Source organism: Podarcis cretensis, assembly GCF_951804945.1.
Source record: "Podarcis cretensis genome assembly, chromosome: 3".
NCBI lineage: Eukaryota > Metazoa > Chordata > Lepidosauria > Squamata > Lacertidae > Podarcis > Podarcis cretensis.
Genome location: NC_137172.1, coordinates 3,014,589 through 3,028,314, shown reverse-complemented (window position 1 = coordinate 3,028,314; position 13,726 = coordinate 3,014,589). Strand labels below are relative to the sequence as shown.

Genomic DNA, 13,726 nt, shown 5'->3' with positions numbered 1-13,726 from the left:
TGTGGGGATGGGGGATGGGAAACCTAATCTAGATAAATCTGGACTGGACCTTTCAGAAGCCTTCATACAGATTATTGACACGTCCCTGAAATGCACACTGAGAAAAACCTGAAATGGATAGATTTGCCCTACCCCCAAACATAACCTCCATTCAGAACGAGAAGGGGTTGGGGAGGAATGTGCCTTCCACACCCCACACCCCATTGACTCGCTCCCGTGGTGACGCTCACAAGCTGAAATACTCGGTGCAGAAAGGAAGAGGTAGGAGTTTCTTCGGAAGAAAGAGAAAAGAGGGAACACGATGTTCTCTAGCAGCAGCTGCTCTGCTAGAACACTGAGAAGAACGGGAGCAAGCCCAAGATGCAAGGACAAAAAAACCCCGGTACTCTCGTGCGCATGATGCTGCCAAAGAAGGCATGGAAAGGAAGCTGCCTTAGAGATGGCCAGCTCAGGCTCTGTGTCCCCCTGGCTCAGGAGTGCTGAGTGCATCTTGACCGGCAGATGCTCCCCAGAATCTCAGGCCAAGAGAGATCGTTTGCACCAGGTCCTTTCAAATCACTGATGCTGGGGGTTTAGACTGGCACCACCTGCATGCAAAGGAAATGTTATGCAATCCTTTCCAGATACCCAGGGGGACCAGCTTTCATTCCTGTAATCTGTGGGTGCACCCCCTGTCCAGGGCCGGATTTAGTCTGGATGAGGCCCTAAGCTCCTGAAGGTAATGGGGCCCTTTATATGTCCAGCTGCCCTTTGTCAACAACAAATTGCCACTGTTTTTTGTGTTGAATATATGCTTTATGGAGCATCTTAAAAAGCAGAGACATCTCCTTGCTGACAAAGGTCCGTATAGTTAAAGCTATGGTTTTCCCAGCAGTGATGGATGGAAGGGAGAGCTGGACCATAAAGAAGGCTGATCGCCGAAGAATGGATGCTTTTGAATTATGGTGCTGGAGGAGACTCTTGAGAGTCCCCTGGACTGCAAGAAGATCAAACCTCTCCATTCTGAAGGAAATCAGCCCTGAGTGCTCGCTGGAAGGACAGATCCTGAAGCTGAGGCTCCAGTACTTTGGCCACCTCATGAGAAGAGAAGACTCCCTGGAAAAGACCCTGATGTTGGGAAAGATGGAGGGCACAAGGAGAAGGGGACGACAGAGGACGAGATGGTTGGACAGTGTTCTCGAAGCTACCAGCATGAGTTTGACCAAACTGCGGGAAGCAGTGGAAGACAGGAGTGCCTGGCGTGCTCTGGTCCATGGGGTCACAAAGACTATATGGAACTTGCCGAACTGACCAGGAGACTCTGAGACCAGAGAGAAGAGATGGTGGAAGAAGTTTAAGGAATATTTGAAAAAAATATGTTAATATTTACGGTAAACCTTAGAATAGCTTTGGAAGTGGATATAGGCTGTAGGGTTAGAAGTAGAAGATAGGGTATTTTAAAATAGTATTATTTGTAAGTGATAAAATGTGAAGTTATTTTAAGTGTGATAAAAAAAGACACAAAGATGGTTAGAAATTATGATATATGCAAACTGCTAAAGATGAAGTAAAATGAAAACCAGATAGGTGGGGCTTGGGGAAGCCCACTTAACAATGTTTCAAAAAATAAGGATATGACAAGAATTTGTTCGTATTGTTTGTCTTTTCTGTTTGTGTTTTTTATTTGTGTTATAAAATGATTTTTTTTTCGGGGGGGGGGAAATAATGAATTAAGCTGACATTTATACGTCTCTGCTATGTACATCCCTGGCTCTGATGTCAACCTTTGGTACAAAACAGGACATATATTAATATCAGTTCAAGATATACATTGTGCCTCGCTTCCCTCACCACAGGCAAGTGCTATAAATATATATATATCACATGCAAACCGCACAGACACTCATTTTGTCTTCCTCCGTCTTGCAGAGATGAAGGAATCAATGCTCAGCCACAGAACACAACGTGCTTCTGTCTCACTGTGACCAAAGACACCTGTGGACAATGAAATTTCACAGGGTCTTGGGCCCAAGAACAGGCTAGGCTGGGCTGCGTGTAAGTTTTATTTTATTTATTTTTTTAATCTTATATTTTGGCCAATCTGAAGCACGGTCACACAGACGAATGTCCCAGCCCTTTCAGAAAGGATTAGGGGATAGGATTTCGACGGAGGGTTCAGTCTGAGCTAATGATAATCCCCAGGGCTCTTTGGAGAAGCATGCAGACATCTGAGATGCGGTGGGTTTTCGTTTTGTAGCATAGGAATATACCAGATGCTGACAGACTACAAGTCCCATCAGGCTGGGGCTGATGGGAGTTGTAGTCCGCCGTGCACACCCCATGCGGTGCAGCAATAAAACTGCCAGCACTTGTGCAAAGCTAAAAAGCAGAGAAATCACCTTGCCAACAAAGGCCTGTATAGTTAAAGCTATGGTTTTCCCAGTAGTGATGTATGGAAGTGAGAGCTGGACCATAAAGAAGGCTGACCGCCGAAGAATGGATCCTTTTGAATTCTGGTGCTGGAGGAGACTCTTGAGAGTCCCCTGGACTGCAAGAAGATCAAACCTCTCCATTCTGAAGGAAATCAGCCCTGAGTGCTCACTGGAAGGACAGATCCTGAAGCTGAGGCTCCAGTCCTTTGGCCACCTCATGAGAAGAGAAGACTCCCTGGAAAGGACCCTGATGTTGGGAAAGATGGAGGGCACAAGGAGAAGGGGACGACAGAGGATGAGATGGTGGGACAGTGTTCTCGAAGCTGCCAGCATGAGTCTGACCAAACTGTGGGAGGCAGTGGAAGACAGGAGTGCCTGGTGTGCTCTGGTCCAGAGGGCCACAAAGAGTCGGACACGACTAAACAACTAGACAACAACAAGCATGGTTTTGGATTGGATCAGGGGTCTTGTGTTGAGATTCCTGCATTGCTGGGGGTTGGAGCAAATGACCCCCTTTTATCATCATCTGAAGGGCCACAGGTCCCCTGCCCTTTGAATCCACAGCCAGGCTACCAGCCCACATGAGAGGCACGTTTCCACATGTGGCAAAGTTCTTTTCCCTTATATATAACCCATTTCTGCCTGGGGCAGGCTCATTGGTCGCTGCTGACCATTTCAGTCTCTTTCTGTCGCTAGATAGATAGATAGATAGATAGATAGATAGATAGATTGGATTAATGCTTCACCTTTTTCCTCTAAGGCAGGCTTCCTCAACCTCAGCCCTCCAGATGTTTTGAGACTACAATTCCCATCATCCCTGACCACTGGTCCTGCTAGCTAGGGATCATGGGAGTTGTAGGCCAAAAAAAACATCTGGAGGGCCAAGGTTGAGGAAGCCTGGTCTAGGGAGCTCAAGGTGGCAAACATGGTAATAATAATAATAATGGAAATATATTGAATAATATATAATAATTGAAATATGAGTTGAGAGTGGATTTCATGCTCTTTATTCAGCTCATAGTGGTGAGGAGGAATGGAAGTTCCCCCAGAATGTCTGCTTTATATACATTATTTACACAATGGGCCCCACGTGATTGGCTAATTCCGGGATTCTCCTGTAGGCCAATCAGGTTGCGGATTCACTTCCACCTGGAGTTGGATTGGGTGGCTCTTGTGGACCAATCAGACTGCTGCATTCTGAATCCTATTGTTTTAGGGCCAATCAGACTGCTGCAGTCTGAATCCTATTGATCTAGGACCAATCAGACTGCTGCATTCTGAACCCTATTGTTCTAGGACCAATCAGACTGCTGCAGAGATGCTCCTTCATGTATACTGGACTGAGGCCGTTCTCCCTCTCATTTAATCTTCACAACAACCCTGTGAGGTAGCTTAGGCTGAGAGAGGCAGTGAGCGGCTCCCGAGGTCACGCAGTCGAGCTTCGCGGCCAAGTGAAGATTGAACCCTGGTTGCCCAGGTCCTGGTCCAACACTAAGAGCAATTCTCCCCTCCTGTGGCTTCCGGTGAGCTGTGGTTCAGGGTCAGCGGAGATAGAACATGCTCATCACAGATAGTCTTGAACTCTGCAGGTTAGCATTTTAATGCCAAGAATGCCTTGTGGATTTTGCCCCCCCCCCAAAAAAAAACCCCATGGATAAGGAGTGCCCATCCCAGAATACTCACTTGTTTGGATACTCACTAGGCAACTAGGCAATACTCACTAGGCAACACCGACACCTTGTGCCTCCTGCACAAGATCTGCCTCTATGGTGAGATAAGGGGTGCTTCCAAACAAGTGAGTATTCTGGGATGGGCACTCCTTATCCATGGGGTTTTTTTTTGGGGGGGGGGGCAACATCCACAAGGCATTCTCGGCATTAAAATGCTAACCTGCAGAGTTCAAGACTATCTGTGATGAGCATGTTCTATCTCCACTGACCCTGAACAACAGCTCGCCGGAAGCCACAGGAGGGGAGAGTTGCTCTTAGTGCTAGAAACCGGCTTGCAGGTTTACCACAGACATCTGGCCAGCAGCTGTGATGTGAGCACAGGCGGCTGGACTAGATGGGCCACTGGTTTGATGCAGCAGCAAAAGGCTCTATTTACGTTCTTGCATTCTTATGCAAAGCAGATGCTCTTCTGCAAATGAGATATAGACCTTACCCTTAAGTGGTCAAATCCAGACTACTCTTCTTCTTCTTCTCCTTCTCCTTCTCTTCCTCCTCCTCCTCCTCTCCTTTGGAATCAAGCATTGCCCCAATGCCTGCTTTCCGCTCTCCATATAACTGTACACACGCCGCCCGATAATAACGGTTTTGTTCCCCACCCCCCAGGATGTGGAAAAGTACAGTGGTATCTCGGGTTACTGATGCTTCAGCTTACACATTTTCGGCTGCGCACCGCACCGAACCCGGAAGTACCGGAATGGGTTACTTCCAGATTTCAGCGCTCACGCATGCACAGAAGTGCTAAATTGCTCTTTGCACATGCACAGAAGTGGCCTATCGTGACCCACGCATGCGCAGACACGGCTCTGCGGGTTGTGAACGTGCCTCCCACACGGATCACGTTCGCAACCCGAGGTTCCACTGTAAAGGGATCAGGTTTCTAGATGCTGCAGGTTTAAACGCAAAACAAGTGCCATTCCAGAAGACAAAAGGCATGCACCTCAAGTGGCTGTCACCCTCTGTACCACTGCAAAATCTGATATTTCACTGCCTGCGGTGTGGCTGTGGTGTGAGGATGCAGTTCCAGCTCTCCTTGCGCAGAAGCCACCTCTGTTTTCCCCAGCCCTTTTACTATCCCACCTCTCAAACATCAACAAATAATATTTCCCAAATCTGCAAACAAAAAACCAACCCACTGTTATGCATGCATGGCTGTGCAACCAAGTAGAAGGCAGGCCATTAAGGATAAATTAAAGTCAGTGAGAAATGCGTCGCTTCGGGATCAGATTGCTGCAATGCACTCTGTGTGGTGCTTCCCTTGCGCTCAATCCAGAAGTTGCAGCACTGTTGCCTACAGGAGCGAGACCCTGTCGGAATACAACACCTGCACTTGGAGACCCGCGCCGGTTGCCCAGTTGCTGCCGGGCAAAGTTCAAGGTGCTACTATTAGTATATAAAGCCCTTAACTGCTTGGAGCCAGTTTCATTGCAGGATTGCATAACCCATATAGGCCCACTCAACTCTTGTGACCCACAGAACTGGCACCATTCCAGGTGCCGCGCAATATTCAATCCATGTTGGTAAGAAATTCATCTTTTAGTGAGTGTGGCATTACCAAAACTCTGGAGCTCACCATCTACAAATGCCTTCACTGTATTCTTTCCAGTGCCTGCTTAAAACATTTCTAGTTACAGGTACCTGTACGTAGCCGTGTTGGTCTGCCGTAGCTGAAACAAAATAATAAAATTCATTCCAGTAGTATCTTAGAGACCAACTAAGTTTGTTATTGGTATGAGCTTTTGTGTGCATGCACACTTCTTCAGATACATGCATGCACACGAAAGCTCGTGCCAATAACAAACTTACTTGGTCTCTAAGGTGCTACTGGAAGGAATTTTATTATTTTGTTAAAATGTTTCTGTTTAGGAAAGCCTATCCAAAGACGTAGAAGCTGCACATGTGCTATCTCTTCTCAGCTACTGTTGATTTTGATCATCTTTTGAATGTTTTTACATATTTGGCTTTAACTATTTTTTAACAAAAAATGTTTTATTCTATATTTCTGTACACTGCTTAGCCCCCCCCTACAAATAAGATACAAGTCTACTTAAATAAATAAATGTTTTTTAAAAATCTGTCTGTCGCAGCATAAACAACCAAGTGTCTTGTGGCAGCACCTTAAAAGCTAATAATTTCATGGTTAGGAAAGAGCCTACTTCACTAGGCTGGCCCGTGAAAGCTGTTGCCACGGGAAAATTTCATTTAGTCTCTAAAATGTGTCACAACATATTGAAATTAAGATTTGTTTTTCAATGTATTTGATAGCTTTGTTTTTTCCTGGAATCAAGAGAGTTATAATTACATCGGGGGGAGTCTGGGTACTTCTGTTAAATGATGGATCAGTTGCATATGTTTATCTACGCAGCTGTAATTTTCATTATACTTAAGTGCCACAAGACTCTTATCTTCGCCTAAAAGTTTCATTCCGATATGATAAAGTGGGGCCTGATCCTGGGAGGTCCAGTGCAGTTTGGGGCCTGATCCAGCAAGGCCCAGCACACACACACACACACACACACACACACTTCTACTTAGGGCAGTGCAGTCAGCCAAGCCTTGGAAAACCCCGTGCCACCCTAGAGAAACAAAGCCATCAGCCACAAATCTGTCACCAGTGCCTCTCTGTTTCTAGCTAGGAGATGCTCTGTTGCTTAAGTTGTTTCCTGCAAACCTCCAATGCAACTGCTCTGATTAAAGAAATTAAATCAAGTCTAAATTTCTACCAGCTCAAAAAAACCAACAACAACCAGCTTTGAGGAAACACAGATACTGCTGAAAACAATTAGACCCATCGCAAGAGCTGTCCTCCTTGGTGAGCCTGCAGGTTAACTAAGGAGCAGGTTTTTTGCATTCTTCATTCTAGTGATACAATTTAAGATCCTTTCCACATGAGAGAATTGTAACCCAACACCACACACACACACACACGTACATTGTCTGTGCTTTCCCAGAAGCGCACCTGGGCTGAAGCCATGTGATGAAAACAAAGGCGCCAAGACATCGCAACTTTCGCGCAAAAACCCGCACAGCTCTTGAGAGCGCTCGCTTGAATGCGCAGCCTGCGACATCTCCCAACATCGTTCCTAACAGCCGGCAGCGCTTGGGTTTCGGGTTGAAGCCTGACTGGCAAGCCAGAACACGCAGCGGCCCATGAGGCAGGAGACTTTGGAGGGAGGAACCTTGAAATATGTGCCCCACGGCAGCAACCACTGTTCCTCGCCCAGCCGGCCACCTCGCCCTTCGGATCCCCACGCTGCCTGTTTCTCCCAGCAGCCAGGCTGGGCCTGAAAAGGGGGAGCCAGGCACATCCAGGCACTAGCACATCTGGGGGTGGACAGACAGCTGGAAACCACCCTTGCCACTGCCCCTGACTGTTTTGCCTCCTACCTTTCTGCCCACCTTAGAAGCCAGGGCTGTCTGGAGGGTCCCAAAGCACCGCTGCCTCTCACGCGAGGGTCCCGCTTCTCCTGGGCACGGGGGGCAAGAGGTCAGGGCCGCAACAGCTGCCTGGTTGTCCCTGTAGGCCCCATTCACCAAGCGCACCCTCCTTCCCCTCTCCTACTTCCTGGTTGCGCCTGCCCTGAAGCTATGTGCGAGTGTGTCAGACCTTCCCCAGTCGACTGCCAAAGCTGTAATATTCCTCCAAGCATGCAGGGAACCTGCCTTGGCAAGCAAGGCAAAGGCTTCTCCCCCCACCCTTTCTTTTCGCAACAGCTCTCTTGTTCGAAAAAGGTCGGGGAGACTCACCTGAGGTAGATACGGGCTGATCTTTTTGCAGTTGGCTCTCTCTCTCTCTCTGCCTTCCAGGGAGATTTTCCTCCTAGGAACCAGAGCAGGTGAACAGAACTTTTGAGCTGGCTGCCTAGGCAAATTGCTTGAGCTGAGTGGGAGGGATGATTCGGTCTGGCGGTGTGTTTTTCCTTCTCTCCCCCTCACTTTTTTCTTTCTTTCTTTTTCTGGTTTCTTTTTTGTACATCTAACCACTCCCCTATTTCTGTCTGCCCACTTCCTTAAAGAGCACAGAGGAGGAGGAGTGTGTGTGAAACCAGGGCATGAATATTTTACAAGTGGGGACAACTTCCGTCATAACAGCAAGCAGACAAAACAAAAATCTTGGGTCTGCCTGTCCCAGAAAAGAAGGGAGATGTGGCCTGCGATGGGTTCTCTTTCGTGGAAGCAGCTTCTGTGGGTGCAGCAGCGTGCAAGCTTTCGGGTCACACAAGAGTCTGCCAGCTACCAGATAAAGAATTCTGCGTAATACTGATGTTTGCACATTCTGATGGCAATAGGGCAGTACCTTTGAACAGATCTCCTAGCAGTGACCCAAATTTAAAGCTTAAGCAAAACCAAAACCAAACCCTAGCAGTTTTTTAAAAAAAGAATGGAGTTTCATTCTGAGCTAACATCTTCCAACCCTGACAATGGGTGGAGCAGGTATTCTGATTAAGTACTTGCAAAATAAGTGTGCCCCGTTCTCAGGACTGAGTAGCAGATCTGGAACAGAAGGAAAGCTTGGCTGCTGCACCAGACCAGCGGCCCATTATTTATTTTATTTATATTGTATTTATTAAATTTCTATACTGCTCCTCATCCGAGGATCACAGGGCACTTTGCAATATAAAAACCCAAGAACACTTATACCATCTAGCCTTCCACTCTCTTTTCACAGTGGCCAACCAGGAGCTTAGTTGCAGAGGAAAAAAGAGTGCTTTAACGGTTTTCAAAATGAATCAGATGCTGATGGAAACCTGCTCTTCTTTTTTTGAAAAACATGAAGGTTTAGAATGTTGACTCAGGAAAGAAGAGCGAGGTGCCTGGGCCAGTTTGTTTGGGTTTTCTTCTTTGCAGAAAAGTAGGCTCAAGGCCGTCTGACTCCTTGTGGTTTTAGCTGCACGACTTTTGAGAAAAGGCAATAGTTCAATGGTGGAGGATCTTTTTTTGCATGCAAAAGGTCCCGGGTTCAAACCTCTGCCTGATACCCCTGAAAGGCACTGAGCTGGATGGATCAGGGGGTCTCGCTTCCTCTATTCCTACGTGTTGGGCTCCAGCCTTCAACCAACAAGAAACTGGTGGGTTCTATGTCTTGATAAGGGGACGCAGGTGGCGCTGTGGGTTAAAGCCTCAGCGCCTAGGGCTTGCCGATCGAAAGGTCGGCGGTTCGAATCCCTGCGGCGGGGTGCGCTCCCGCTGCTCGGTCCCAGCGCCTGCCAACCTAGCAGTTCGAAAGCACCTCCGGGTGCAAGTAGATAAATAGGGACCGCTTACCAGCGGGAAGGTAAACGGCGTTTCCGTGTGCGGCTCTGGCTCGCCAGAGCAGCGATGTCACGCTGGCCACGTGACCCGGAAGTGTCTCCGGACAGCGCTGGCCCCTGGCCTCTTAAGTGAGATGGGCGCACAACCCCAGAGTCTGTCAAGACTGGCCCGTACGGGCAGGGGTACCTTTACCTTTACCTTTTACCTATGTCTTGAAAGTGCTAGAAATGAACAGTTTTTATCTCCCTGCCTCTACTACCCCTCAGTTGCCAGCTTCACACCTAGACCAGCTCTAGGTACCATGCTCAAATCCAGAGGACGCCACCTTGACAGCAGGAATTTTTTTGCAAGCCTAGAGTGGGAGATGAGGCTCTCTGCCTTGCAAGTTAGATGTTCCCAGCTGGCCAGAAGGGCAAATGCGTCAAGGGGTTGAGCTGGTGTGTTTTCTCCAAAGGGCTTTGGTGGAATAACAGAGCCTGTTCCCCATAGGTTTTGCCATGTTATGCTGGATCCGTAACTAGGTCTAAAAGGGAGCATTGACATTGCAAAAATCTCCCCTGCAGCTTGGCTTTTAGAGAACTTGTGTAAGCGAACCAAGCCACATAGGGCAGGGGAGTTCTGCTGAATCCAGCCTCTTCTTCGGAGCAGGTAACAAGCAAAGCCGGGAAACGCAGAGACTGCAAACAGCAGCTTCTCTTCCCCCACATCACAGCCCTCTGGTGACAACCAGCCTCTGGGACCCAATGGAACAAAAAAGTCGGTTTGCAGCATTTTCCTTTTCCCCCTCCAAGACCTCGAGAAACCTCTGAGCAAAGCTCTGCACATCACCACTTCCTCCTCCAAAAAGGCAAAACTAGGAAATATTGAAGAATGCTACCCAGCAACCCTAGAGCAGTGGGGCAGGGAAGCGTTTATCCTCATTTCCCGTCACTTAAAAGCATGAACTTACTTTTTAAAGGGTTCCCGTCCGTCTTTCAAACAAGCCACTGTTCCAAGTGATGCCTATGGAAGGAGGCAGGTGAATTCTGAGGGACGTGATGGGGGACTTGGAAAGATTTCAGAGTTAAAAATAACAGCACAGAGAACACCCACACACCCACAGGTTCTTGTGCATGTGCTGCCACCACGTGGCCCGGGAGGGTAGATTCTGCGAACGAGAGAATGTGCGTACTTACATGAGAAGGCACCTTCCCGAATCCAAAAACCAAAGCCTCATTCTCAATGCATCAGGCTGCAAGTGGAAGAAGGGGGTTCGTGTGACCTTTCAAAATGATTTGAACTCCTTTCAAAATGATTACGGTGATACCGACACATCCTTGCAGTTAGAAAGCTAGCTTCTCAAGGACAATGGTACTAGCCTCGCCGTCTCCCTTCCAACTCTACGATTCTATGATTCTTTTTGGTCATTGACCGTATTAAAGATATTATTATTACTCTAAAAGATTCTATGATTCTATGAGGAGGGAGAAAGGTTGTTTTCTGCTGCTCCAGAGAAGCGGACACGGAGCAATGGTTCCAAACTACAAGAAAGAAGATTCCACCTAAACATTAGGAAGAACTTCCTGACAGTAAGAGCTGTTCGACAGTGGAATTTGCTGCCCAGGAGTGTGGTGGAGTCTCCTTCTTTGGAGGTCTTTAAGCAGAGGCTTGACAACCATATGTCAGGAGCGCTCTGATGGTGTTTCCTGCTTGGCAGGGGGTTGGACTCGATGGCCCTTGTGGTCTCCTCCAACTCTATGATTCTATGATTCTCCCTGATAGGCTAGTTTTCTGTGTGTGAGGAACTGTTTCATATGGAAGGATGTCCCATCGTGCGAGCCTCTACTGGCTGTCTGAAGTGGCACAGTCCATGTCCCTCATAAATCTGAACAGAAAAGTGGTGATTCTTGAATGCTTCGCACCCAACAGGATGTTCCTCTTCAAGGTGGTCCATTTGTGCAGTTGGATGTCCGCAGATATCTTGCACGGTTCAGTGTGTCAAAGGCAAAAAGGACCCTGGGATCGCCAAAATAACGTAAAGGAAATTTAGCTGTCAGTTCTCCTTCTGAGATACATGCAGAGGGTTCAGCAAGTCAATATCCCAGAGTCTGGACCATTCTACATTGTCTCTACGAAGCTGTTACTAGAATTCTTCTCAGCTCAGGAGAGTTCTGACTGCACTCCAGGCTGTCAAAACTGTTTTGGCCCAACTTCTCAGCCACACTAGTCACTTCCTTCAAATCTTCATCAGGGTCAAACTTTCCATCTTGGGGTTTTTGCGTCAAGGGTCTGGATATCAAGCCTTATGAGGAACGGTTGAAGGAACTGGGTATGTGTAGCCTGGAAAAGAGGAGACTGAGAGGCAGTGGCAAAGCAAGCTGATTGGGCGCCTGGGGCGACGTGCGTGCCCTGTGCCCAGGGGCGGGGCAAGACGGGGCTGGACGCTCCTCAGGGCCTCCAAGGAGCCTGCCTGCCTCCTCCCACTCAGTTGCACTATAATAATAATTAAAAAATAATAATAATTTATTATTTCTACCCCGCCCATCTGGCTGGGTTTCCCCAGCCACTCTGGGCAGCTTCCAACAAAACACTAAAATACAATAACCTATTAAACATTAAAAGCTTCCCTAAGCAGGGCTGCCTTCAGATGTCTTCTAAAAGTTTGGTAGTTATTTTTCTCTTTGACATCTGGTGGGTGAGCGTTGCACAGGGTGGGCGCCACCACCAAGAAGGCCCTCTGCCTGGTTCCCTGTAACCTCACTTCTCACAATGAGGGAACTGCCAGAAGGCCCTCGGCGCTGGATCTCAGTGTCCGGGCTGGATGATGGGGGTGGAGACGCTCCTTCAGGTATACAGGACCGAGGCCGTTTAGAGGTTTAAAGATCAGCACCAACACTTTGAATTGTGCTCGGAAACGTACTGGGAGCCAGTGTAGGTCTTTCAGGACTGGTGTTATGTGGTCTCGGCGGCCGCTCCCAGTCACCAGTCTGGCTGCCACATTCTGGATTAATTGCAGTTTCCGGGTCACCTTCAAAGGTAGCCCCACACAGAAAGCATTGCAGTAGTCTAAGCGGGAGATAACCAGAGCATGCACCACTCTGGCGAGACAGTCCGCAGGCAGGTAGGGTCTCTGCCTGCGTACCAGATGGAGCTGGGAGACAGCTGCCCTGGACACAGAATTGACCTCCATGGACAGCTGTGAGTCCAAAATGACTCCCAGGCTGCGCACCTGGTCCTTCAGGGCACAGATACCCTGTTAATATATGTATCCTGTTAATGTATATATAATTATCAGCAAAGCATGAAACTCTTAATCTCAGGATCATTGGTTCGAGCCCCACATTGGGGTTGGACTAGATGACTCTTGGGTCCCTTCCAACTCTACAATTCTATGATTTTATGAAAACCAATATTCATTTCATTGTCCTGCAAAAAAATCTACAGAACTCAAGCAACCTCCAGCAAGATCAGGGGCAAATGTGGTTATCCACATTTATTTCCTTGGTTTCTGTCCTTGCTCCTAAATTTGTCCTTGCATACTTACATGTGGCCTCCTCTTATTATCAAGAACCCTCTGTATTTTGTCTATCTTTGCTAACCAACGGTTTTTTGGGGTTGATATGGCTCTTGAGTACAACTTATTCACTCAGGCTCTTATCACAGCGCTCTCTAAATGTGCCATGGGTCAAGTTCTGTTTTGCCATCTGCCTTTGCACACAAGGTAGGCTTGCTTGCTTATATTATTTGGAACGATCTGCTTTTGGGCTGACAGTTAAATGATGCCCAGGGAAGTGAATTATTTGGGATAAGCCATGGGGGTGTGGTTAATGCAAAACTGGGCCAAAACAAACAAGATGAATTTTAACAGGGAGAAATGTAAAGTATTGCACTTGGGCAAAAAAAATGAGAGGCACAAATACAAGATGGGTGACACCTGGCTTGACAGCAGTACATGTGAAAAGGATCTAGGAGTCTTGGTTGACCACAAACTTGACATGAGCCAACAGTGTGACGCGGCAGCTAAAAAAGCCAATGCAATTCTGGGCTGCATCAATAGGAGTATAGCATCTAGATCAAGGGAAGTAATAGTGCCACTGTATTCTGCTCTGGTCAGACCTCACCTGGAGTACTGTGTCCAGTTCTGGGCACCACAGTTCAAGAAGGACACTGACAAACTGGAACGTGTCCAGAGGAGGGCAACCAAAATGGTCAAAGGCCTGGAAACGATGCTTTATGAGGAACGGCTAAGGGAGCTGGGCATGCTTAGCCTGGACAAGAGGAGGTTAAGGGGTGATATGAGAGCCATGTTCAAATATATAAAAGGATGTCACATAGAGGAGGGAGAAAGGTTGTTTT

At 47.7% G+C, this 13,726-nt stretch overlaps 1 protein-coding gene across 7 annotated transcripts in view; it reads right to left on the bottom strand.

Moving 5' to 3' along the window:
- The window catches only part of PTK2B (protein tyrosine kinase 2 beta), a 128,197-nt gene extending 114,815 nt beyond the window's left edge, over positions 1-13,382 (bottom strand). For 4 of the 7 annotated variants that reach the window (XM_079968507.1, XM_079968508.1, XM_079968509.1 and 1 more), the window contains exons 1-2: positions 13,230-13,382; positions 7,886-7,958 (exon numbers count right to left, since the gene is read on the bottom strand). In XM_079968507.1, the coding sequence (XP_079824633.1) occupies positions 7,886-7,958; positions 13,230-13,367 (211 nt within the window). In that variant the 5' untranslated portion in view covers positions 13,368-13,382. Of the gene's footprint in view, positions 1-7,525; positions 7,606-7,885; positions 8,131-10,340; positions 10,488-13,229 lie in introns of those variants that run through there. The other 3 variants (XM_079968511.1, XM_079968512.1, XM_079968513.1) reach the window with 3 other exon arrangements.
- Between the last annotated feature and the right edge of the window lie 344 nt (positions 13,383-13,726).